The 25,433-nt window shown below is 38.8% G+C and overlaps 1 protein-coding gene across 3 annotated transcripts in view; it reads left to right on the plus strand.

The window, feature by feature from the left end:
* Window positions 1-25,433, plus strand: part of fbln1 (fibulin 1) — a 100,311-nt gene that overhangs the window by 15,892 nt on the left and 58,986 nt on the right. For 2 of the 3 annotated variants that reach the window (XM_063058060.1, XM_063058059.1), the window contains exons 3-9: window positions 5,143-5,272; window positions 5,743-5,920; window positions 9,975-10,037; window positions 13,165-13,266; window positions 15,781-15,918; window positions 17,635-17,772; window positions 24,469-24,612. In XM_063058060.1, the coding sequence (XP_062914130.1) occupies window positions 5,143-5,272; window positions 5,743-5,920; window positions 9,975-10,037; window positions 13,165-13,266; window positions 15,781-15,918; window positions 17,635-17,772; window positions 24,469-24,612 (893 nt within the window). The remainder of the gene's footprint in view (window positions 1-5,142; window positions 5,273-5,742; window positions 5,921-9,974; window positions 10,038-13,164; window positions 13,267-15,780; window positions 15,919-17,634; window positions 17,773-24,468; window positions 24,613-25,433) is intronic. The other variant, XM_063058061.1, reaches the window with a different exon arrangement.

Genomic DNA, 25,433 nt, shown 5'->3' on the forward strand with positions numbered 1-25,433 from the left:
AAATCTTCCTTTATGACCCTATCTACCTGTGACGCTATTTCTAAAGAATTACAGACCTGTGTTCTCAGATCCCTTTGTTCAACCACACTCCTCAGTGCCCTACTGCTCGCTGAGTAACACCTACCCTGGTTGATCCTCCCAATGTGCAACACCTCGCACTTGTCTACATTAAATTCCATCTGCCATTTTTCTAGCTGGTCCAGATCCCACAGCAAGCTTTGATAGTCTTATTCACTGTCCTTTACACTGCCAATCTTGGTGTCATGCACGTTTGCTGATCCAGTTAACCATATTATCATCCAGATCATTGATATAAATGACAAACAGCAATGGACCCAACACTGATCCCTGCAGCCCTCCACTAGTCACAGGCCTCCTGTCAGAGAGGCACCCATTTACTACTACTCTCTGGCTTCTCCTGCAAAGCCAGTGCCTAATCTAATTTACCACTTCATCCTGAATGCCGAGCATCTGAACTTTTTGACCAACCTCAGAAAAGTCCTTGTCAATGCCTCGCTAAAGCCCATGTGGCCAACATCCATTGGCTTGCCTTCATCAGCTTTCCTGGTAACATCCTCAAAATATAAGATTGGTGAGACATGACTTACCACACACAAAGCCATGCAAACTATCCCTGATCAGTCCCTGTTTATCTAAAAACTCATATATCCAATATCCAATCCCTTAGAATGCATTCCAATAACTTTCCCACAACTGATGTCAGGCTCACAGATTTATTCCTAGTTTTCTTGTTTATTCCTAGAGACTTCCTTAAACAGTGGAACAACATTGTCTATTTTCCAGTCCTCCAGTACCTCACCTGTCACTAAGGATGATTTAGATATCTCTGCTAGGGCCCCTGAAATCTCTGTACTTGCCTCCCACAGGGTCCGAGGGAACACCTTGTCAGGCCCTGGGATTTGTCCACCCTAATTTGCCTCAAGACAGAAAACACCTCCTGCTCTGTAACCTTTATAGGGTCCATGACTTCGCTGCTGCTTTGCCTCACTTCTGTAGATTCTGTGTCCGTCTCCCAAGTAAATACAGAGCAAAAACTCCATTTAAAATCTCTCTCATCTCTTTTGGGTCCATGCATACATTATCATTCTGACCTTCCAAAGGACCAATTTTGTTCCTTGCAAACCTTTTGCTCTTAACATATCTGTAGAAGCCCTGAGGATTCTCCTTCACTTTGTCTGCTAGAGCAACCTCATGCCTTCCTTTAGCTCTCCCACCCCACTTCCCGATTTCTTTCTCAAGTGTTCCCTTGCATTTCTTATACTCCTCAAATATCTCATTTGTTCCTACCTGCTTATACCTGCTATGCACTTCCTTTATTTTTTCTTAACCAGGACCTCAATATCTCTCAAAAACAAAAGTTCCCTAAAGCTGTTATGCTTGCCTTTTATTCTGTCAGGCACAAGCTTCGTACTCTCTAAAATGCCATGTTTGAGGGCCTCTCACTTCCCATGTACACCTTTGCCGGAAAACAGCCTGTCCCGATCGACACTTGTCAGATATTTTCTGATGTCATTAATGTTGGCCTTTCTTCAATTTAGAATCTCAACCCCAGGACCAGACCCATCCTTTTTTCCATAATTATCTTGAAACTAATGATCACTAGATACAATGTGTTCCCCTGCACAAACTTCTGTCACTAGCCCTCTCTCATTTACACTCTCTTGTACTAATTAAGAAAACTTTCCTGAACACATTTGACAAATTCTATCTCATCTAGTCCTTTTACAGTACGGGATTGCCAGTCAATATGTCACAACAGTCTGCAATCCCTCTACAAATCTGTTCCTTTAAATCCAACGGACTGTTGGGTGGTCTATAGTATAGCCCCATTAACATGCTCATACCATTCTTATTCCTCTGTTCCACCCATAAAGTCTCACCAGACAAGTTCTCCAGTCTGCCCTAACTGAGCACTGCTGTGAAATTTTCCCTGATTCGTAACACCACCACTCCCCTTTTAATTCCTCCCGCCCTATCACATCTAAGACAACGGAAACCCAGAATATTGAGCTGTCGTCCTGCCCCTCCTACAACCAAGCCTCACTAGTGGCTACATGTGTATTGGAAGATTACCGCTGAAGGTACCACTCCAAGTTACACAACGTCCTATATCTGCAGTCCTTTACCATCACTGGACTGCATTCTTGAAGAACTGCAGTGCTTCAGGAAGTTGGTTCACCATCGATGTTCCAAAGGAAATTAAATGCGGCAATAAATGATGGTATTGTCAGCAACCCCATATCCTGAAAAACAAATAAAGAAAATATTTTGCGTGAGGCATTGGGATCATGTTTTATGAGGTAATATTAAATGGGACAGTTTATTAAATCCCTTTTGGAAATCTAAATTTACTATATCCACTGACTTCCCATTGAATTAAAGAATCATATAGCACAAGATTGAGCACATTCAGCCCAACTCGTTTATGCCTATCTCAGCCACTCCCATTGTCTGCTTTAGGCTCATGTCCCTCTATGCCTTTCCTATCCAAGTACTTGTCCAAGTGCCTTTAAATGTTGTAATTGTATCTACATCCACCATCTCCTTTTCATTCCAAATAACAACCAGCCTCTGCATGAAAGGCATAACCATTTTATCTCCTTTAAATTTCTCCCCTCTCAGCTTAAATCTGTGCTCTCTAGTTTTTGATTCCTTTGCCTTAGGAAAAAAATCTGACAATGTATCTTGTATTTCTCCTTTTTTAATTTTATAAACCTCTATATGGATACCCCTCAGCCTCCTTGTTACATGCTCTGTCTTACAAATTGGTGAAACACAATTTCCCCTTCATGAAATGAAGTTGACTCTATTTTCTGTTACGACTTGCTGAGTAACAGTTTCTTGTATCTACTCAATGATAAATGTTAGGCCAGCCAGTCGTAGTTTCCTTCTTTTTTCCCTTTCTTGATTTGTGATGCTACATCTACAGCTTCCATAAAATGCAAAATATTAACAAACAGATTCATCAGATAATTAGGATGGCTGGAATAGAAGTCTTGCTGCTATTGAAAAAGGTTCCTAGTGGATTTACAACTGTAGTTCTTCTAGGTCTTTGAATAATTGTCTGGAGATGATGAAATATAGATTACTATGTAGATTCCGGTGTCTTACCCCTTCCTTTTCAGTCCTGAAGGATGCTCTTGGCCCGAAATGTTGACTGTTTATTTATTTCCATAGATGCTGCCTGACCTACTGTTCCTCTAGCATTTTGTGTGTGTTGCTTAATATGTTGATTTCTGGAATGAGGAGACTGAACTACAAAAAGAGGTTAAGTAATATTGTTAGTCCTGACGAAGGGTCTCGGCCTGAAACGTCGACTGTACCTCTTCCTAGAGATGCTGCCTGGCCTGCTGCGTTCACCTGCAACTTTGATGTGTGTTGCTTGAATTTCCAGCATCTGCAGAATTCCTGTTGTTTAAGTAATATTGTCCAATTTTTGCTGGAGTTCAGAAGAATGAAAGGTGATTTCAGAGTTTTACAAGTAGTAAACAAATTACCCACCCTGTAATTTGCATAATTGGAAATGATGCTGGCTAGGTGTTAAGTGTGAATGGTTGATAATGCCATGTACTTTTATGCATACAGTAGCAAGCTGATGAAGTGGACATGAGCGTAGATTTTTACAATAGCAACTAATGATTTACATTGATTCAAACAAATCCAGAAAGATAGAGCACCACATTATTTACAACTTACTTAGAGATACAGCACAGACAGGCTCTTCTGGCCCACTGAACTGTGCCTCCCAGCAATGAACTGATTTAACCCCAGCCTAATCACAGGACAATTTACAACGACCAATTAACCTACTAACCTGTATGTCTTTGGGAGGAAACTGGAGCACCCAAAGGAAAACCTCATACACACATCGGCAGGAACGTACAAACTTGCTTATAGAGGACGCCAGAATTGAACTCCAAATCTGATTCCCGAGCTGTAATCACGCCGTGCTAACCACTACACTACTGTTCATTTTACACAATCTTTAAAAGCCCAGATCTAATGAACAGACAGCTTATGTTGGGCTGGACCTTTTTGAAATGGGTCTGCTGCTTATGAACTTGATGCACCCTACACTTAGGTAAGATTTGAAAGGCCTATCCAAACAATTCACTGCACCTTGAATTCCAGCTACATGGAACTATGACCAGGCTGCAGGTGACATAATAAAAGGGAACTTTCTCCAGAGGGCTTCTTCAGATTTTCACAGTAGGCAAAACTGATAAAGGAGTTTTTTCAGTTGTGAAATTACTTTGATGGCTTCTGAATGTCTCTACTTAAGTTAATAATGCAAAAAAAGTTTTTAAAAAGTTAGTTAAAAGCCATTGAAAACAATAATCTGAAGTTAATCATAAAAAAAAATCATTACCTTTCCCTTTGACTTATGTAGAATCCCCACTGAAATCGATGGGATCCCACATCCCAACAAAACTGGGCAGGGTAGGAGTAGCTATGGTTGGCAGAGTTTGAATTGAAGTAATGACAATTCTCAGTGAGTCATACTGATTGTCTCTTACGGCTTGGAGGGATGGTCCATGGGTTCTAGGGTCAGAAAACTATCAGCTAGATGATTGTGTGTGTTTATTGGGAGTAAGCAAGCCAGTGTTCGATTGGGAGAGATTAGTACTCCCATTATGCACACTAAACATGGATAGAGAATACTGAAGGCTCTGTCATCTTGGATATTCTTCATTGATTTCCCAGAACTATCTGCACAGTTTCAGTGGCACAAGGTTGGACACAGGACAACCAATACCCCATAGACTGGAAGCAGAACGATACTGTTTGAAGCCAGCTGAAAGATTAGAACACAATCATTTATTTCCATGGGTTTTCCCACAATTCGTTAGTTTTCTGTTTTTCTTTCTTTAATCTGATAGTTCTATTTCTTATCTTCTCATTATTTTTGTTCTGAAAGTTCTCATTTAGTACAATGCAATTATGGTTAAATTTCATTTTGGTTTTAGCAGTCTTTCCCTTATATAGTGTAACATGTGGCATTGATCAATCCTTAACGTGCCTCGTTAATGAAGCCACAAAATACTTCCGAAACTTGGCTGACTTCTACCTCTGTATCCTGTTTTGTAAGAATATTGAAACTTCTCAAATTACATTTTGCAGAATAGCATGGGAGCAATGTTGTCAAATAAAGCTGAAGGAGATCCACTGTAAAAATGGTATAAATGCGGCCAGAGAAAATCAAGTATGCACCGCGTTTAACACTGTCACAGGACATTGCAACACTGGTAAGGTAATGCATATTTTTTCCTTGCTATATAAAATCAGTGACAAAGAAAGTAGTTCACACTTATCTGCTTAGACTAACGATCCATGCACAATTCTGGGCCTTGGGTTCCAAGACTAGTGAGCTGCTAATACTTGCTGGTCTGCTTCCCAAAAAGGATTTCAGCATTGGGCTGTTTTATCATGGATAACATGAGGAAGCAATTAGGAAATGTGGTCCATATGTTAAAAGATTTTGTGGGTTAAATCAGGCAATGAATGAATAGAACATAGTAAGATCTGCCTATTTAACACACACTTTTAAATGAATTCACTAATTACCACCATTAATTTTTCTTGTGGAAAATCTTGTCCCTAGCTCAAATTGGCTGTGAGTGTGTTGGATTTTAATTTTATGCCCAATCACACTCTATCCTTCCTTCATGAACTAATAGTTAAAGAAAGAGAATGTATATGTTGTTATTTGTACTTTTACAGGAATGCTGTCAATGCTGTCTTCTTGGCAAAGAAGCTAAAATCAAAGGACACAGTTGTGAAGCAAATGAAGCTCTGGGATACCAGTGTGGACAAGTTTTCAGAGCATGCTGTGTAGGAAATCAAGAAACCACTGGCACTCCAGCCATCAACAACCAGACAACAGTGAATTTAATCTCAGGTACACACAACCAGAGCCTCATCACCTCTGGAGATCTCCCATCCACAGCCTCTAACCTTTTTTTAAAAAGTCCAGTCCTGTTGAGGGGTCTCGCCCAAAACGTCAACTGTTCATTTCCTTCCATAGATGCTGCCTGACCTGATGAGTTCCTTTAGCATTTTCTGCGTGTTGCTGAAAATCTCCAGCATCTTCAGAATCTCTCCTGTCTCTTATTTAAAACTAATAAGTGTAGAAATATCTTCTCTCAGAGGGTAGTGAATCTTGGGAATTCTCTGCCCATCCCCCCCCCCCCGAAAAGCAGATCATTAAATATATTTGGGGTGGAGAAGTATAAATATTTGAAAGATTGAAGGTTGTGGGAAACTAGTACTGAAGACAGATTGAGGCCATCATAGATACTGAATACTCTTGCACTTTTTTTCTTGTGTGTTCTTGCTTGAAGTCAAAATATTAACTGTTAAGCTTAAACGCAGGGTCTGCAAGAAGATCCTGGGTACTTTTGAGCTTCTTCTTTGCTTGTAACGTTATTGTTTATGGTATGATGTTCAATATTCTGAACCACACCTTAGGAAATGAATGTATTCTGGACTGCCTTTTTGAGCTTTGAGAAGTGTTAAATGAGGCTGTAGTTTGACTATTACCATTATTAAATGGCCACAGAGATCCAAGGGCATTTTTTCAAGAAGAGCTGGGAGTGCTCTTGATAACAATGAACATATTCTTCCATTAAGTTAGGCCCAAATTAATTTATTTCATTAGCCCAATGTATTGCTGCATTTCCCTGTAACAGCAATTACTGATCAGACACAGGCATCTCCCATGAATCATTTGACGTTAAGCACCACCTGCAAGTCCAAATACATTAGAAACATAGAAAACCTACAGCACAATACAGGCCCTTCAGCTCACGAAGTTGTGCCGAACGTGTCCCTACCTTAGGAATTACTAGACTTCCCCATAGCCCTCTATTTTACTAAGCTCCATGTACCTATCCAAAAGTCTCTTAAAAGACCCTATCGTATTCGCCTCCACCACTGTTGCCAGCAGCCCATTCCACGCACTCAGCACTCTCTGAGTAAAAAACTTACCCCAACATCTCCTGTGTACCTACTCCCTAGCACCTTAAACCTGTGTCCTCTTGTGGCGACCATTTCAGCCCTGGGAAAAAGCCCTGGACTGTCCACACGATCAATGCCTCTCATCATCTCTATCAGGTCATCTCTCATCCTCTGTCGCTCCAAGGAGAAAAGGCTGAGCTTTTTTGGTTTATTGATTAGTTTGTAAATTTATTAATTAATCAATAAACTAAAAAGCAATCTATACGCCATCAAAATAATTATGAACACCTTTTTAAAAATGAATTCACTCATTCTAATTTGCAGACTGCTTTTTAAACCTCAACTAGTAGACTTGTGATTGAAAAAAACAGTGAAATGCTAATTATGGGCTCCACTGTATCTGTCTACATACCATGGAATGATATCTTGTTAACAACAGATACAATCGCTAAGTCTATTGTACTGATAATAAATGACTGTTCCCAGAGTCAGACTCAAGGGTACCATTTTCTGCGCTACAGAATGATTTGCTTATCTTCTGGTGGAGGTAAACTTTTTTTTACAAATTGTTCATTGCCTTCTGTTGGATCTCCTCTAAGCCCCAGCCGGAAGGGCAGGCGAGGACCACACTCCACCTTTGCCATCTGGTAACACAATTATTTGACAATTGCCAAGGGCTGACCTTAACAGTCTCCAGACAGAAATTCCCAGACAGCGCATCTATTGAAAAAGGAGTCTTGTTGTCTGTTTGTTTTCTCTAAGTAATGATCAGTGAATTAAACGTGTGCAAATTAAAGTTCTAAAATTGTCATCAGTGAGTTTTTCTTGTTTTGATATAAGGAGCTCAGATGTATAATGACACAGAGCACTCTTTGGCTTTCTATCACACACCTTGGAGTCTGAAACTGGAAAAGCAGATGGCCCACATAAAGAACAAATACAAAAGTACTATAGAATATATAAAGAATTAAAATCCTGTTCCAGTTTAAGAACATTTAAAGACCAATATTTAATTGGATTTTGCAGTCAACAGAAAATAAAATGCATCCAAAAAACCTTTGGACAGAGATTTTCTGTCAGTGGGTATCAAACGCCACAGCTAATTTTACACGGGATCTGTGGTAACCTTGAACCAAAAAATTCAGCAAGGCTTTTCAGTTAACTACATCAAATAATCCTCACTGTGGCATGTAGAACCTAATTGAGAATTTAAACCTTGGACTGCTAGCCTCACAATTTTGTTAAGATCAAGCGCAAAACTGAAAGTATATTTTGCAAACTACCAATTGTTTTGAACAATGAATTGCAGATTCATTTTGAACAAGGGACTGCAGATTCTGGGGGAACTCAACAGGTCAAGTGGCATCTATGAATGGAAGTCGACAGTCAATGTTACAGGTCTAGACCCTACATCTAAACAGAGGGCAGAAAGCCAGTATAGAATGAAGAGGTGGAACAAGAACTTGCAAGCAAACAGTGGATTCAGGTGATGGGCAGATGGAGAAGAGAATGGAAAAAAAACCCACCAAAAGCTGGGAGGTGATAAGTGGAAGCAACGAAACGCTGAAGGTGAAGGAATTCAACAGGAAAAGAAAGTATGGAGCATGGACTCAAGTGAGGGAAGTTGGGAAGGCAGATGAGAACAATGGAGGAGGGAAACTGGTGTGAGGAGTATGTGGGTTAGTTAGTAAATTTATAATCAAAGTATACATATATAAACACAGTATGTCACCATATGCAACCCTGAGATTCATTTCCAGTGAGCATACTCAATTAAACCATAATAAAATCAACAAAAGACCGCACCAACTTTGGCATTCAACCAGACTGCAAAAGACAACAAACTCTGCAAATACAAAAGAGAAAAAAAAACCGGTACATATAAAGAACATGACCCCTTGAAAGTGAGTCATAGATTGTGGGAACAGTTCAATGATGAGACAAGTTAAGTTGAGTGTAGTTACCCCCTTTGGTTCAAGAGCCTGATGGTTAAGGGTTAATAACTGTTCCTGAACCTGTTGGTGTGAGTCCTGAGGGTCCTGTAGCTTCTTGCTGATAGCAGCAGCGAGAAGGGAGCATGACTTTGGTGGTGGGGTGCCTGATGATGGATGCTGCTTTCCTGCGACAATGCTCAGTGTAACTGTACTCAACAGTGGGGAGGGTTTTACTGGTAATGGACTGACTGTATCCACTACTATTTGCAGGATTTTCCATTCAAGGGTATTGGTGTTTCCACACCAGGCTGTGATGCAGCCAGTCAATATACTCTCCACCATACATCTATAGAAGTTTGTCAAAGTTTTAGATGTCATGCCAAACCTTTGCAAACTCCTAAAGGAGTAGAGACACTGCCGTGCTTTCTTCATAATTGCACTTAATTGCTGGGCCCAAGGTAGGTCCTCTGACATGATAATACAGAATTTAAAGTTACCGGCCCACTCAACCTCTGATCCTCCGATGAAGAATGGCTTATGGACATCTGATCTCCTCGTCCTGAAGTCAATAATCAGCTCCTTTGTCTTACTCAGAGGTTGTTATTGTGGTGTTGAGCAGATGGAGTGCATGGAGGAGGGGAAAAAACAGGGTGGTGGGGAGCTGGGGTGAGTGTAGGAAGAACTGGGCAGGTCAGAAGAAGCTGAGAGGTGTGTAAAAGTTTGTGCCATTCATTTGATTCCATATGCACAATGGCAGCAGGCAGCTCCAGCAGTAGGGTAAAAGATACCTCTGCCATTGTCTGTGACAGCTCTGAACAAGGGGCCCAGACAGAGGAACATGGTTAAGTCCCAGTATAAGCTCTGTGTCACAGTAAAATATCTGCCCTAATATTTTTTATAGTTGCAAGTGAATTGATAATTTATTTTTCAGAATCTCATGCCAGGCAATATTACAAGCTGGAGAAATATCAACCTGATTGCAAGCCTCTCTATAACCAGATCATCTTTGAGATGTGGAATGCTTTCCAGCAAAAGATGTTCATTTATATCTTTCTTTTCCAGATCATGAAATCAGAAAGTTACCAGCAGAACTGGAGGATCCATTCCTGAATGACCGATGTAGAGGTATAGAAATTGCCTTTTAATCAAATTACCTTCACTTAACAACAGATGAAGTGAACACTTCTCTTTTCTTTCGCAAACCCGCGACACTATAATACATCATGTAGGGGAACAATACAGTTTTCAATAAATTATAATTTGGACACGTAAAACCAGGAGTCAGCATTTAATTATATTCCGTGAAATGGGTGACGTAAAGGGAAGCAGAAGAGAACCATTTCATTATTTGTTAAAAGGAAATCTATGCATTTGCTCTTGCTTCTTAATACCCTTAATTTTATGACTTACAAGAGTTGCTGGAAGAGATACAAAATCTGAAACTTTGGGAGATCTGGAAATATATTTAAAGTGGAAGTTAATAGGTTCTTAATAAGTAAATGTGTCAAAGGTTACGAGGAGAAGGAAGGAGAATGGGGTTGAAAGGGAAAGTAAATCAGCCATGATTGAATTGCAGAGCAGACATGATGGGCTAAAGGCCTAATTCAGCTCCTAGGTCTTATGGAAGTAGAAGGTAAGTTAACCAGCACCTTAGAAAAGGGATGGGCTCACCGATATATATCTTCAAGAGATCCATTTTCCACCTTCCTATATATAAAACCTGGCATATTTAATTACTATGTCTACTCCATCACCAGGAATGAATATAGACCATGGGAAACACAAGAAAGAACATGTTGACATCATCAAAGTCAGCATTGTACTTAAACAGAGAAAGGCAGAATGAGGAAATGATTATTTATTCAAAGAGGACAACATTCACTTATGTTTGGGATTTTGGCAGATGGGAACTCATTGCACATTGTACCCAATCTTCCTTTTCATTGGAAATTTCATAAAATTATCATTAAGACCAAAGAGAAGTAATGATAGGTTTCTTTATATAAAAGATACATGAAGGATGGAATGTATTGCCAGAGGGGATGATTTCAAAATAGATTAATGTATCTTCTAAAGGAAAATTGAATAAATATTTGAAATTAATAGTGCACAGCTATGAAAACAAAGCAGGGCAAGAAATTAATTGTTCTAGCAAAGAGGATGTAAACAACAGTTTTGCATTATTATTAATATCTATGAAAATAATAAATGTAATTATGGAACTTACTGGACAACAACTTCTAACATCCATTGTTCTCAACCATGCTTTGCTTTAGTTTAAGTTGTGTTGTTGTAGTCCTTGCGAATAGAGTCAGTGTGGAAACATTGTGAACTGTGATATTTACTCTCTAGATTTCCATTAAAGATGCCATAAAAATAAAAAACTTAGGTAGGGCTGATGCATTAAATAATAATAATTTTTATTGATGATCATTAATGATAACCATTCTTGAATAACTAAAATTAATTTTAAATATTAATCAATCAAACAGAAGTGGAGTTTCAATTCTACTGAAGTTAACTAGTATTGGTGAATTTAGAAGATGATTTTTCTTTACCACCCTCTCTGCAAATCTGAACTACCTTTTACAGCCTTTATTACTTTGTGCACCTCATTTGTGAATTGTGCTTCTTATTATTTGGTTATTACTGCTTTACTCAGAGAGAATCTTGCATGCTTATTAGTTTTGCATGCTTACAGTTTCAAACTATAAGATGTGCTCTAGAAGACAGCATACTAAATCAGATGCCCGATTACTGCAAGCCTGCATTCAGGAACCAGTGAAGATTAAATGCCTCTTACTAGGGCAACAAAATAAGAAGGAAGTAAAAACCTAGAATATGAAACAGACGTACACACGGGTCTCCTAGTGAACTGCGTTTAGATCTCTCGGAATAAAGCCCAATTAATGGAGTCTCAACCATCTCAAGTTCTCCCCTTTTTGTCCTATGTATGAATGAAGGAGCTTCTGTGGATATATCTAAATAAAGCTCCTTGCTAGAAGCGTGAGAAATCTCAAACACCTTTAGCGTCTACGTGTTATCTGCTGCAATATTTGTGAATATGCCTTAATTTCTGAATTTCTCGTCCTTAAAACTTTGCAGTGGTATTTACTGACATCTAATGGCAAGTTTTGGGCAATTGCAGTACTCTTACATAATTTTCTTCATGATGTAATGTACTTTCTTTAGATCTTATAAATCTGATCAGTAGCCAGCTACGTCTTTCATTCCATCTTTTGTTCTTTACAAATAATATTCTTCAGATCAATTCCATTTTTTAAATTCTATATTACTATGTTGTTGAAACTACCTCAGAAAACTTAGTTGTGTTTTTATGAGTATTTTTTGCTGGTTCCATTTCAACCTATTATCAAGTGTAAAACCTTCTAAGACCTGAATTCCATATTTTCAAGCACAATATTGAGGACAATATACAAGAAAGAGCTTTTTTTTTAATGGGTAGGCCAGTTCATTTTTAGCTTTCAATTTTCCCCATTTCCTTACAGCATCTTTTCTTGTTTCTCTTTGAATTTTCAACTTTGTACACCCCCCGAATTCCTGCCAACGTATTGTTAGTGAACAAAATCTGCTAGGGCAAATTAACCACTGCCCTGTGCTTTGGGGAGCTTTAAAGAGATCGGGCTGCCAATGTGACTGTCTGAGCCATACTTTTAGACAAGGATTGTAGATTAGTTATGCATGGAGCATAATTATGAGACTTTCTTTGTTCCTTTAAGAATCATTCCTATAAGTCTAGAAACTAACATTAGTATTATTTAGGGAATTTAATATAATTAGCAACTATTACAGCAATATAATTATAGTGTTGGTAAATACAGGTTTCGCAAGCCTATTTATATATGAGGCAGACTTCAGAGACGATTGCTTGGTGTTCATTTGATGCAGAAATTAAATTCAAGAAGGTAATAGTGAAAAATATATTTGGTGATTTGTATCATGGATCAAGAAAAAATGTCATTTAAAATATTCAATAAAGGTTAATGAGGCCAAAGTAAAAATAATGCTACATATTGTCATTTTAAATTATGCAGCTCAAGAGTATTTCTGAACCAGTATTTACAGATTAAATCTAAAATCATCAGTCAAGTTACTGATTGACAGAAAAGCTTTGGGGAAGCTGAAGTCAGGTTACACTGCCAAATGCATAGAATCAACAAAGGCAAGTGTGATATGAAGAAGGTCTGCTGCATTATTAGCAATTTTCCTGATTTCATTACCTTTCTCATAGGAGGAGGGCCCTGTCAGCAGCGTTGCACTGATACAGGGACAAGTGTTAACTGTTCCTGCTACGTTGGCTACAAGCTGAATGATGACCAGCGAACTTGTGAAGGTATTGTCTTTAGACTTTTGCCAATTACAATCTTTCCCAAAAAGATCAACAAATTGTACTCATCAGAAAGATTGCAAGTAGTACTCAGAAACTAAAGGCCAAAATATAATAAATATCTTGTTGTATAAAAAGTCAAATATATCACACTTGTCTGGTTTTCAGACAATAATAATGAAAATCTGCCAGTTATTGTGTCTCAGTTTCTATTTGGTTTTATAGTTCTATCTGTTTTGATGGTATAATCTTTGTAGTTAATAAATGAACTCAAGACACTTAAAAAGTGACTATCTGTCCCTCTCTACGCAATCCATATTCAATTTTACAATAGTTCAGTAACACAGTTTTATAATAGTTCAATAACACAATTTTTTGTGTAAGGAACTAATCTCTGTGACATTATCACTACAGAAGGTAGGTGAAGACTTGATTTATACACCTCATACTGATCTCATTATTCACACTTGAGTGGTATCATACATAAGAAGGTGTAATTAATGCATTGGCCTCCAATATGTACGTGAACATGTTATGGAGAGCATTATATCATCTTGTTTATTCATTCAATGGCACATTCTTCATATTGAAAACTGGAGCATTGCTACATGGGCAAGATCTTAACTGTGGGTCAGCAATAATGATTACAAAAGCTGAGCATGTGGCTGGTTTACAAACTGCCTTACTGCTTTTGTGGGACAGACAAAGAACAGATGATTGTGATCACTGCTGGTGGGATTGGCAGGGATGGGAGACAGACCACTACATTCATTTCCCAGAAGGTTTGCTGGAGGACCCTGAAGATCTGCCTTCCTTTGGTCTTATGCACGTGCAAGTTCCTTGGAAAGCATAATTTTATTTTGCTACTCCTAAGCAAAAGCACAAAGTCAAACTTTCATCCATAATTAGTTTATTTTTAAGAAGTACAATTACCGAACAAAGGTCATTGCTACAGTACCATATTACTGAGTGAAAGATGAGGATAATTTCTCCATCATGATTCCATGAATCAGACATCAACTTTGGCATTGTTACACAGGCAATTTAATTTAGAAATCTCAGTTTCCTGCCAGGGATTCAGTGTTTATCCACTTAATATTTTTGTACTTGTGTTTTAATTCCTTTAACTATTTCAAAATAGAAGAAATATTAAAACAGTTTTCTAAAAATCCTTATATTTTTGTACCTACCTTAATTTAACAAGAACCTTCCAATCATTATTTAGCACAATGTCAAATTAAAATATGTTCTCATAAAGAAAGCCTGCTGTATTTCTTTATGGGAATTACTGTTCATGCAAATCCATTAAGAAAATAGAGGAAAATAGAAAGGTTTTTAAATTTTGTTGATATCTGTATGGTACTTTTGTAAGTACGCAATGAACAATGTTTCTTTTATAGCTGACCACAAATTGTGAGCAAATGTTCCTTTCAGTGAGGATTATGACAATTTAATATGTGATACAAATTCTTAGATATTTCTCTACATGAGGAAAAAAAGTGTATGTTAACATTCTGGAGGTTTGCAGCACATTAAATATACTATGCAGACCAAAAAACAAAGGGAGATAATTGCGAATCTCTTAACATTTTGTATAATTCAAAATCAGCAGCAATGAAACAGTAATTTGCACAAATAGGCTTCTTGCTAGTGATGCTTGTCATTCTGTCAAAATGCTGAAAATTCAAGTCTCAGAAAGATATTGAGATTAGCATTTCATTTTAGGATGCCAGCTTTGGTAAAGTTGCCAAAGATACTCCTGTACCCTAGCTAATGTTCTTGCTAAGTTCATCAAATGAAATGTATCCCAAAATTCCTGGTACTGTAGTCATTGCCAACAATATTTGTGTTTGGATAGAGTCAGGCACAAATCACAGGTCTACTGAAATGCTGCCCCCTTTAGCGATAATCTTTAAATGCCAGTTAAGAAAGGTACCAATGTGTCTATTGAGGCCACTGCAGTGATTTCCAGCTATCATTGTGGGATTTTACTGTCCAACTTTTACTCACATATAAATAATGTCTGCACTTCAAAAAATAAATAATTCTGTAGCATCTCAGAATATACAAAGCATTTAATCCATGTTCAAGTTCTTTTACTTAAATTATTTAGTTAAATGCTTATTTGTATATATGCATCTAAGAGGAGTGAGAATATAATTCCTTTCGAGGAACCTTGGACCTCTCCAATGGTCTAACAGATTACAGAAAGGTATATAAAAGGAAGATTTGCTCTCTGCATTTGCTGTTGGTTGGAGTACAGGGGAGCTCTACAATTTGGCATACATAGTAATATGCCGTCTTTTGTTCTCCAGTTAGAAAGTTTGTATTTGCATGAAATATACGTTAGAACAGGTTTGTGTGTGATCCTCTCCAGAAAACATCCAACACCATAACTCAGTTATAAAAGTTAGCAATGTAGGCAAGGTAAAGTGACAACTTTTTGCGTCTATCAACACAACTTCAGAATGAGTACAGCAGAGACTAAAATCCTGACAAGTTACTTGTTATTGATTACAGATATCAATGAATGTTTGTTGCTGATTCATCAATGCCAAACAGGAGAGCGCTGCATCAATAGTATCGGGTCATATCAGTGCCTGCGTGAGATAAGCTGTGGCACAGGATATGAATTGACTGAAAACAATGAATGCAAGGGTATGTAATAAACAGAAGTGAATGTGCTCCACTCCAGTGATCCTTCTTCCCCTGAATATCTCTATGCCCCCCTCATGCACTCTGTAGCTCAACTGAGTTCTTACATGAGTTGGGCGATAGAGGCAAACTCATACGGGAAAGGCCTGTGCCCAGGACTTTGGGCCTTGGGTGTGCACAACACCATGTCACTGCTGATGCACAAGATTGCACAGGCCCTGAGGAAGCATCTTTCTTGCCTTCCTCAAGTTAACCTTTCAACTAAATGCTGGGTTATTATTTGAGTGGGTGTAAAGTTAAATGATGTATTTTTATCTTAATTTTCTCTTTCTGCTCTTTTACCAACGCCTGGCTTGGTTGCAGGAAAAAGGTGAAATGATGTGGCATTGGTGATGGGAGGAGGGAAGAATAAGAGGTGCACAATTATGCCATCTAGCTCTTGTACATTAAGTTTAGAAAGAGTCTGGGAAAGGGGGAAATGGAGAGTGAAAAGGCAGACTTGAACAGATGGTATTTCCATTTAAAGTGACATATCTGCATCATGGCAACTTGTGGTTGAAAGATCACCTTTTCCTGGGAGATACGGTGTCACTGAAAATGTTTGGATGAAATGCATTTGTTTGATTAGCTGATTATGTGTTCAAGTTGAGATATTTGAGTGTGACTTGCAACAGAGTTAATTGTGTGAATTTCTAGTAAGGCATATATATCATATGAGTCCTGATGAAGGGTCTCGGCTCGAAATGCCGACTGTTTACTCTTTTCCCTAGATGCTGCCTGGCCTGCTGAGTTCCTCCAGTAGTATTATGTGTGTGTTACATCGGATTTCTAGCATCTGCAGACTTTCTCGTGTTTGTGAAAGCACAAGCCCTGACTAACAGAGATTGTTGGTAGCTGGGGTTGTGTTTTAGTGTCCAGAGTTCAGGGGTGATGGTGCATTGGTTATGGATTTCAAAATGACTTTACTGACCTTGCCTATACCTGGGAACTCAGTAAACATGCAATACTCCATCCTGACACTCAGGTCTTGAATTTTCCCTTTGACCCTTATACTGTTTACTTCCACTGCTTTTGTTTTTTATGTTTGCAGTCCTCCTGATCCTCTGCTGAAACAGGCTGAAACTCCAGCCAAATGTAGTGTCAGACAACCATGGAGCCCATTTTTTACCTTATGTTGTGGCATATTGAAATTCTCCTAGGCTAGAGTGAGTTTCACAATGTCTACCAGCACCTACTGCAGCCACTATGTAAGTCTCCTTCACCAGATGCAGTGTGGGTAGCCGGTCTTCCTGTTAATGAACTGTGAAGTTCACACCAGCTGAATACCATAATCACAAGAGTGATTAGGCAGTTGAAAATAGAGCGTTATTTGCATCAGAGGTAAAGCACATGGATTATCACAAGCTTTATATTTGTATCTGGGGCCATCTAATTTACTCCCACAGACATCTGCAAATGCTTGGCTGGTTGTGACAATAAATAGAGCTACTCCTCATCAGAGCAGCACAACTGATGGCAACTTTGGTTGGACTCAACACTTGCTCAGAATGGCACTGCTGTGAGATTGTTGGAATCATTACATTAAATATTACCCCTGCCCTTGGCTGTCCATCATTAAGCAAGTTGCACAATTTATTCTTTCAGCTTCCTGTTTAATTAAATTTGACTTTTTTTTATCCTAGCTGCTGAATAATTTGATCTTTATTCGGAATCTGATAGATATCAACGAGTGTGAGCTTGGAATTCACAATTGCGGGCTCAATTTCATCTGCCAGAACACAAAAGGATCATTCCGCTGCCGGCCGAATATGCAGTGTGGACCTGGATTTCTGCAGGATGCTCTGGGAAGCTGCATAGGTATGAAGCAGTAACATATTTCTTACTGCCTGGTATTCTCTGGAGCATGTTAACTCAGAGATAGCTTTTCTCTTCACTTAAACGTCAGCAATATGAAATTGTTTAAATAACATGCAGACTCTTAATTAATGTTCTTTCACGAAATTCATGACTGCTGAGGAATCTAGGAATTATCTAAAAATAATGTAGTTATGAAAATCTTATACCTACAAGGATTGGTAAAAGTTTAGAACTCTTCTGCAAATTCGTATGATGCTACTAGGTCTATTGTTAACTTTAAATGTAAGTTTGATTGTGTTATGTTAATCAAAGTTTTAAGAAGTTGTGGGGAAATAGCATTTCATTTACAGATCAGCTGTGATTTCATTGAATTTGACTCAGAGATAGTCAACTGTGGAAGGCATTAACTAACTTGTGCAATGACAGTACAGTTAGTTGTCAGTGTCAGGTATCTATGTTCATATATAACTCAGATACAGATAATAACTGCAGATGTTGGAAATCTAGAACATAGAGAATGCTGAAAGCACTCAACAAGAGAATCAGTTCAGTGATGAGAAAACAGATAAACATTTTAGTTAAGAACCCTTAATCAAAATGGAAAAATAAGAAGACAAGAGTGTTTTAAATTGCTGACAGGTTGAGTAAAGAGAACAGAGGGAACATCTGCAAAAGAGTACAGACAAGGTTGTCTATGAATGTCACCTTTAATGAGATGGCAGACAATCTACCCTTGGTCATTTAGCGCCCCACTAACTTGAGGGAAAGCGCACTAGAGGAGAGTGTGAAAGGTCATGCAAGGAAAAATGGTGACTTGGACACAGAAGTGAGATTTGATCAAAGCATTTCCATTTCTTACCTGCTCAGTCAGGATTTCACATGTTGTCCAGTGTCTTGGTGGTTGGGTCTGCACAGGTGCATCAGGACACACTTAAAAGATGAAAAAACATGGACAATGCCATCTAAGGCTACTCAGCCCCCAGAGTTGGGATCAGAGCTGCCTGCCTCTCTGTGTGGTGTCTGGTGAGTCCACTAAGGTCCATTCCATGTCGCACTTCAGGAGGATGAAAAGTACGTAGCAACAGTTATAACAAGACCTCATATTTTGCCATTCAGATTGTTTATGTTTGTTAACACTGCTTTGTTAATTTGAGTATTTATGCTCAATGGCTGCCAAATGACTTCCTCACATTGGAAAGATAATATGACATACTGACATAAAGCATCAAGGCAGTGGGTGTCAATATACCTAGCCAAACTGTTTGCCTGAGTGGAGATGAGGTGTAAGGTTGTTGGGTTGGAACTGTGAGGAGATTAAAGGTATTAGGTCTAATGAGTGAACCATTGGATGCAATTGAATTACACCGTAATGAAGGTTTATGAGCATCCTCTGACAATAGCTGCATCATCACTAATTTCCTCTTCCTCCTCCTGTTATGTCTCCACTTCCAAAGAGGCTGCTTTATCCCCGCCTTGTGTCTCCAGTCTTTGGTGCTGCACGGTACAGTGGGGAGCACCACATCACAATCTTGGGATCTTGGCTTTGCAAATAGGTCAAGCCACTAAAATGTTTTAGGAATGTCAAAGGCACCGCCAAAGACATTTCATTTGGAATATCAGCATCAGTAAAGAACAAATTCCTAAGTCTGCATGAAAATCTGAATAAATTGAAGGAGCCTGCTGCCAACAAATCTAGGGTGTGTGGAAATATAAAAATAAATGTTATCATTTTAGAAGGGGATTACTCATTCATCCTTCATGTTATGGACTTCATATCTACACATTAATTGCATTTATTTTAAGACGGTGATTTCCCCCACCTGAGCATTCTCCTGTAATTGTGGCAATTACCCAGAATTTTATGCCCTCGTGCACAAAGTTGTTGTTATGGTTTCAGACACATGGGCATTAATGAATGGGAAATCTTTACAAATAATTAGCACTACTGTGTAATCCAGGAATGAGGAGAAGCAGAAAATTTGTTAAACCCTCCACCCATGCGAGCCCAGAGCAATTGCATGCTTATTTTGTTCAGTATCAATGGTGGAGGATTTGATGTCATTGCCTAGCTTTGTCACCTGTCTGATTCATTTAAGTGCAGCTACCTGTGAGATCCTGCACATGTATCTGGTAGGGGGCTGAGTTGTATAATTTAAGGACAGTCATTGAAAGATCATCATTACCCTTAATGACACGCCAAGGCTCCTTGGAAAATGAAGTTCATATGTTCAGGAAGCTCTGCCACTGCTGGTTCAGTTGCAGCCAGTTGCAGTGCGGCTTTCTGCTGTTATCTAGTACTTATTGTTATCTACTGTTGTCCTCAGCATTCTTTGTTATCCTCCTTGTGATGAGGCCATGACAAATTAATAGCAAAATGGCAAAAAAATTCTGCTTTTTTTTTCTAAAGCAAGTATCAGCACATCTCTTTTAAGCTTTCTATCTAATCATCCAGGAAAGCATCAGAGGGGCTATCAAACCCCATTCACTGCTGCTGTCATGTCACCTTAGTTCCACTGGGAAGTTTCATGAAATTTGGGAAAACTACACCTAGAGTTAAAATCTCCAAGGCAACGCTATTGTTCTTTGAGCAATTGAACAAGTTGGCAGCAAATCCAAAGCTCCCAAGGGTCATCGCGAGCACAGCTTTAGGTGCTCTGTTTAAAGCCTTAAATTTTAGGTTTGATTCAGATTTGGTGCACTGTCAATTTTTGCAGATATAAGTCCATTCACACGGTTTAAAGTTCCCTCAGAGAGAAGAACATCAGATTGATCCCTGCCCAAGGTAACGAACACTGAGGAACCCAGTGAGCTTATCTTATGTCACATTATATCCTTCAGGATCATGACCAAAACATTCAGTCCACTTGATTTTAAGGACAGTATGAGCAGAACCCACCCCAGCACTCCACCACCTCTCCTCTTCCCCACTTTCCCTTTACACTCCAAGGGACCAACTTAGATAAAAGGACACTAGAGGCAGGAAATGACATATTACAACTATTTAGGCCGTTCTCCACATAAAAAAGAACACATTTCTTTTTCTTCCATTGCAATGTGTACTGTCAACAAATCCATTGGCTGTGAGGCCCTTTCGAAACAGAAGGTGACGCTATAGGACAGTGCTCCGACTTTCTCTGGGCCAAGCAGCAAGGCAGCACTGATTAACCAGCTGCACATATCGACATTCATACAACACAGATGATTAATGTATCTATGCTACATATTATACCCTGCTTTACGTCAGCTGTCGGCTAAAGCTTTCATGTTGCCTGCTCCCCATGATGGGAATGAATGATTTTGGCAGAGGGCAACTGCTTATTAAGTAAAAGAGATAAACAAAATGCAACAGAAAGCTTGAAGGTCCCTCTGTACAGACGGGTTAGCGAACAATTCAGTACCACTGCTGAGTCAACAACAGAAGGGAAGTGTGCAGGATGCTGAAAAGGACTCGCTGCTAATCCATCAGACGGCATCTGAACCAGTGATGAACTAACTCATTAATTCACCGCCAGTAGGCAAACAGATGACACACATATCAGTAAAAGAGAAATTTGTTAAAAATCAGTTGGATACCTTCCTGACAATAATCAACAAGCATTGCAGATGTCAGAATTGCCTGAAGAGTTGTGGGAATGGATGGGGTTAGCTTTCTGCAGAGCTTTTTCCCTGCAACAATCTATGCTGGGATTAATGAATCTTCTCGCTATCCTGCAGCTAAGATTAATAAACCTGCATTAATCAGATCAGGTAGTACACCACTGGGGAGAAGGCGCTATGCTTTCATTTGATCACAAGAAACTAAAATGGTTGCTTCCCTGCTCCTCAGCAATAAGTATCAGTGCTTTGCAGCTTTGATTTCAGACAGAGCACATTATACCATATTGATTTCAAATCCTGGTGTGCTTTTTCTTGTGGAACCATCAATAGATGCAAGTTTTCTTTTACAAATTTAAATGAAACTGTGACTTAGAATTAGTTGGTAAAAGGTAGCCTATCACTAGTTTTTCCCATCACATCCTGTTTTTGTGCTGGAAGTATGTTAGCATATTTAAAAAAATCTAGAACTTAGGTGAATGACAAGAGCAACCATCAGTTTCCTTAACCAAGAGCTTGAAAGGTAGAGAAAGAAAAGAGTAACAACAGGGGTAAACCATCAAATTGGTTATGGCAAGGATAAAGAGAGAATAGAACTATTTTAGTAGGGAGGAAAAGAATGAATAGGAAAGTGAACTAGTCCTATTATTTACAATATTGAATCAAAGCATGTTCCAATAATTCTTTACAACTCACATAAAAGTTGCTGGTGAATGCAATAGGTCAGGCAGCTTCTATAGGAAGAAATACAGTTGACGTTTCGGACCAATAATTCTTTTTGAGGTTCCATTAGGCTGAGCCCCATAAACAGCCACAGAATAGAAATTATCCCTTTTGAACAAAGATGAGGAGGAATTTCTTTAGCCAAAAGGTAGTGAGTCTGTGGAATTCATTGTGGAGGCCAAGTCATTGCGTATAGTTAAAGCATAGGTTCTTGATTAGTAAGGGCGTCCAAGGCTAGGTGGGGTGTGAGAAGGAAAATAAATAAACAATGGTGGAGCAGGCTTGATGTGCTGGGTGGCCTGGTTCTGCTCCTCTGCCTTGTGCCTTACAGTCTAACATAAATCTCAACATGAAGGTGTTCTGGCATTGTTAAGAACTAGCAATGAATTAACAGCACAAATGTTTCTGTGCGGCAAGTTCTTGAAAGTGGTGAGGAGGTTGACAGCGAGTCTAATGTCATCCAGTGATTTGTGGTAATTTCAATCATGTTGTAAAACTTCCTAACCACAAACTGCTGGTGATTTACACACTATTGTCAACACTCTCATTAACTCAGTTCCCAGCAAACCTTGGACTTATAAACTAAAGCCTCATCTCTGGTAGCTGCAACAAGACTTCTGGTAGACCAGAAGTGTTTATGTAATGAGCAGAGATATTGTTTTTTAAGATGCACCAGCTGAAGCCAGAAAATCACCAGATTTAATTATCATTATGGTGTTAGGGTCGGGAAACAATTTTTGGGATGAAAATCTATGCTGGGCAGCCTGGCTGAAGTGAGCTTAGGCAAACTCCATACCATTTCCAGTCAACAACAATTTTCAAAATATAACCTAGCCCTTAATTTAATGCCAAAGTGCAATTCACTCAGGCCACAGTGTATTAGGTGTAAGAATCAAAATGAATCAAAGAAGCCAATTTCACCTGGGAATCAAAGAAGCCAATTTCACCTGAGAATCAAATATTGATAATGGGCACCTACGATAGAACTATCTGCATACTAGTATAATCTTATAACATAATTTACACACATTTCATGAGAAACACACAAGGAAAGATTAGATATTGCACAGACATGATTCATTTGGAATAGAAACATTTTGTTTTAAATGCAATACCAGCATACCGAAGAAAAAATGATTATCCAAGTACTCCATCTAATATTGTTTGGAATGATCAACATCAATAAAGCTGTTGGTCACTGTATAACATGGAAGAAGTCAATGAAATGTAGACAAATTTTCAAGTTGTCGAAAAAATTGGGTTTGATTGAGAGTGATGCCCAATACTAATTACAGGCAGAAAATGTGAATTCTGGTGTTAGAGAATTTTGACCACTGCCTCAAAGCCTCGGGCACTTGCTGCTGTCATGACGAGCATTTTGAAGATAATTGGCTTGGATTTTTTTTTTTGTTATTCACCAGTTCTGCACCTGCTGGCATTTGTCAGTACAGTATATGTTTCAATAGGTTTAGGGAATCACAGACTTAAACCTGCTTTTCTCACTTACTGGCTGATGAGATGCATTGATGTTTTGCTGGCTGCATTCTATCGTTGAGTTCATCATGGAGATCGAGCAGCAGCTTGCTCAGATTCCTCATCTGGGAAGCTACTCCTACACTGTCCTTTCGTGAGCCCATTCATCTCAACAACATCTGTACGACTCTAAGAATGAATAGGTAAACTTCATTCCATTAGTATTTTGTCCAATAATTCTAATCATGTGTTTTAGCTAATAGAGTCTTTGTAATAGTTATTTTATTTCATGTTTTATGGTTTTTAGATGTTTCTAGGTAACACTGAGGCTCATAAATTAGAAAACACTGCCAGATACCAAAGGTGGAGTTGAGGAAGATCTTGAGTGGGTCTTGTTCCGGCTAACTCATATATCTCAGCCATGACCTTGGAGGGTCTCCCACTGATAATGACCTTGTATCTCAGCTCTGGGGCTATTCTGGATCTGTTGAAGGCATGTTTGGAGGAATGAGAAATGTAGATGGTAAATAATGGTAGTGCGCCCCACTCAGGGAAATTCAGATCAATGTGTCTTTCTAATTTCAGAGACCACCAATGTAAAGGACTTGAGTGATGTTCATGTTTACATAATTATTTTTTAAAATGTGGACTAAATCTATGAAGTTACTCGTTTGGCAGATTTTTTTTGCGCAGAATTTGTATCATTTTAGCTTGAAGGGTGCATTTTTAACATAAACTCCGTTTAAAGAATGGGCTGGAAGTATCAGCAAGCTGTCAAAGATCATCTTCTGGGTAGTACATTGTCAAAAGTATATTCTGCCCTCTTTCTCTTATTGTAATGAGTTGCAGTAAATGTGCAATCGTGCTGGCTCTGCTATTATTAAATAGTACCATTTTCCTTTCCAGATGTCAATGAATGTAATAATTTTCCCTCGCCATGCAATCCTGGTTACATCTGCATCAATAGCATCGGTTCATATAGCTGTCAGCACAATGCTGTAAACTGTGGCCGAGGCTATCATCTTTCCATGGATGGTTCAAATTGTGTAGGTGAGATGCACTTTATTCAACTTCACTGTTCCCTAAAAGCTAATAGAGCAAATGTTTTTTTTTCAGTCACTTTTACGTTTGAGGCAGATTCCTATTGACAAAAAAATCCACAATGAGGGGAGCTTACAGAATTGTCAGTTGCACCCTCAAAAGGGAGGGAAGAGGGAACCTGCTGAAATTTATAGAAGGGAAGTTTAAAACTCATGTGGTCAAGATCATTTGCACAAGCAGTCAGTACCTGGTGGTCTGACTTCAGCCTGTTACAACTACCCCGTATTTTCATCCCACAAATGATAAAAGAAAAAAACTTTTGTAAGGGATTTCTTCTTTTATGTTACTGCATATACGAGCCAATATAGCTGAGCGTTACACTTCGGTAACTTTGGACCCATTTCCTGAAATTCTAGACTTAACTTTGTTTAACTCTTGATTGGTTCATCAGTTATAGCCCTCCTGATAAGCCATCTCTGTTACAATAAATTCCATCAAACCTTCACAATCTTTCTCTGTATGATTAAACAGTTCAAATTTATGTGTATTACCATGTGTAAAATGCCATGGAATCTTTTATATTGTGGAGAATCTTTTGGTTGAAAGCCAGCGGATCTGCTCAGGACTCACGAGTGCAGGATGGTCAACAGCCTCTCATTCTAATTAGGTTAATTGCTCATTGTAAATTGTCCCGTGATTAGGTTAGGGTTAATCAGGGTAGTGGGCTTGATGGGGTGGTGTGACTTGAAGGGTTGGGAAGGGCCGATTCCATGGTGTAACACAAAAATAAAATTAACTCCCAGGTCTGGTTAATGTTGCACAAACTTACC

The sequence above is a fragment of the Mobula hypostoma genome, chromosome 9 (genome assembly GCF_963921235.1).
Source record: "Mobula hypostoma chromosome 9, sMobHyp1.1, whole genome shotgun sequence".
Taxonomy (NCBI): domain Eukaryota; kingdom Metazoa; phylum Chordata; class Chondrichthyes; order Myliobatiformes; family Myliobatidae; genus Mobula; species Mobula hypostoma.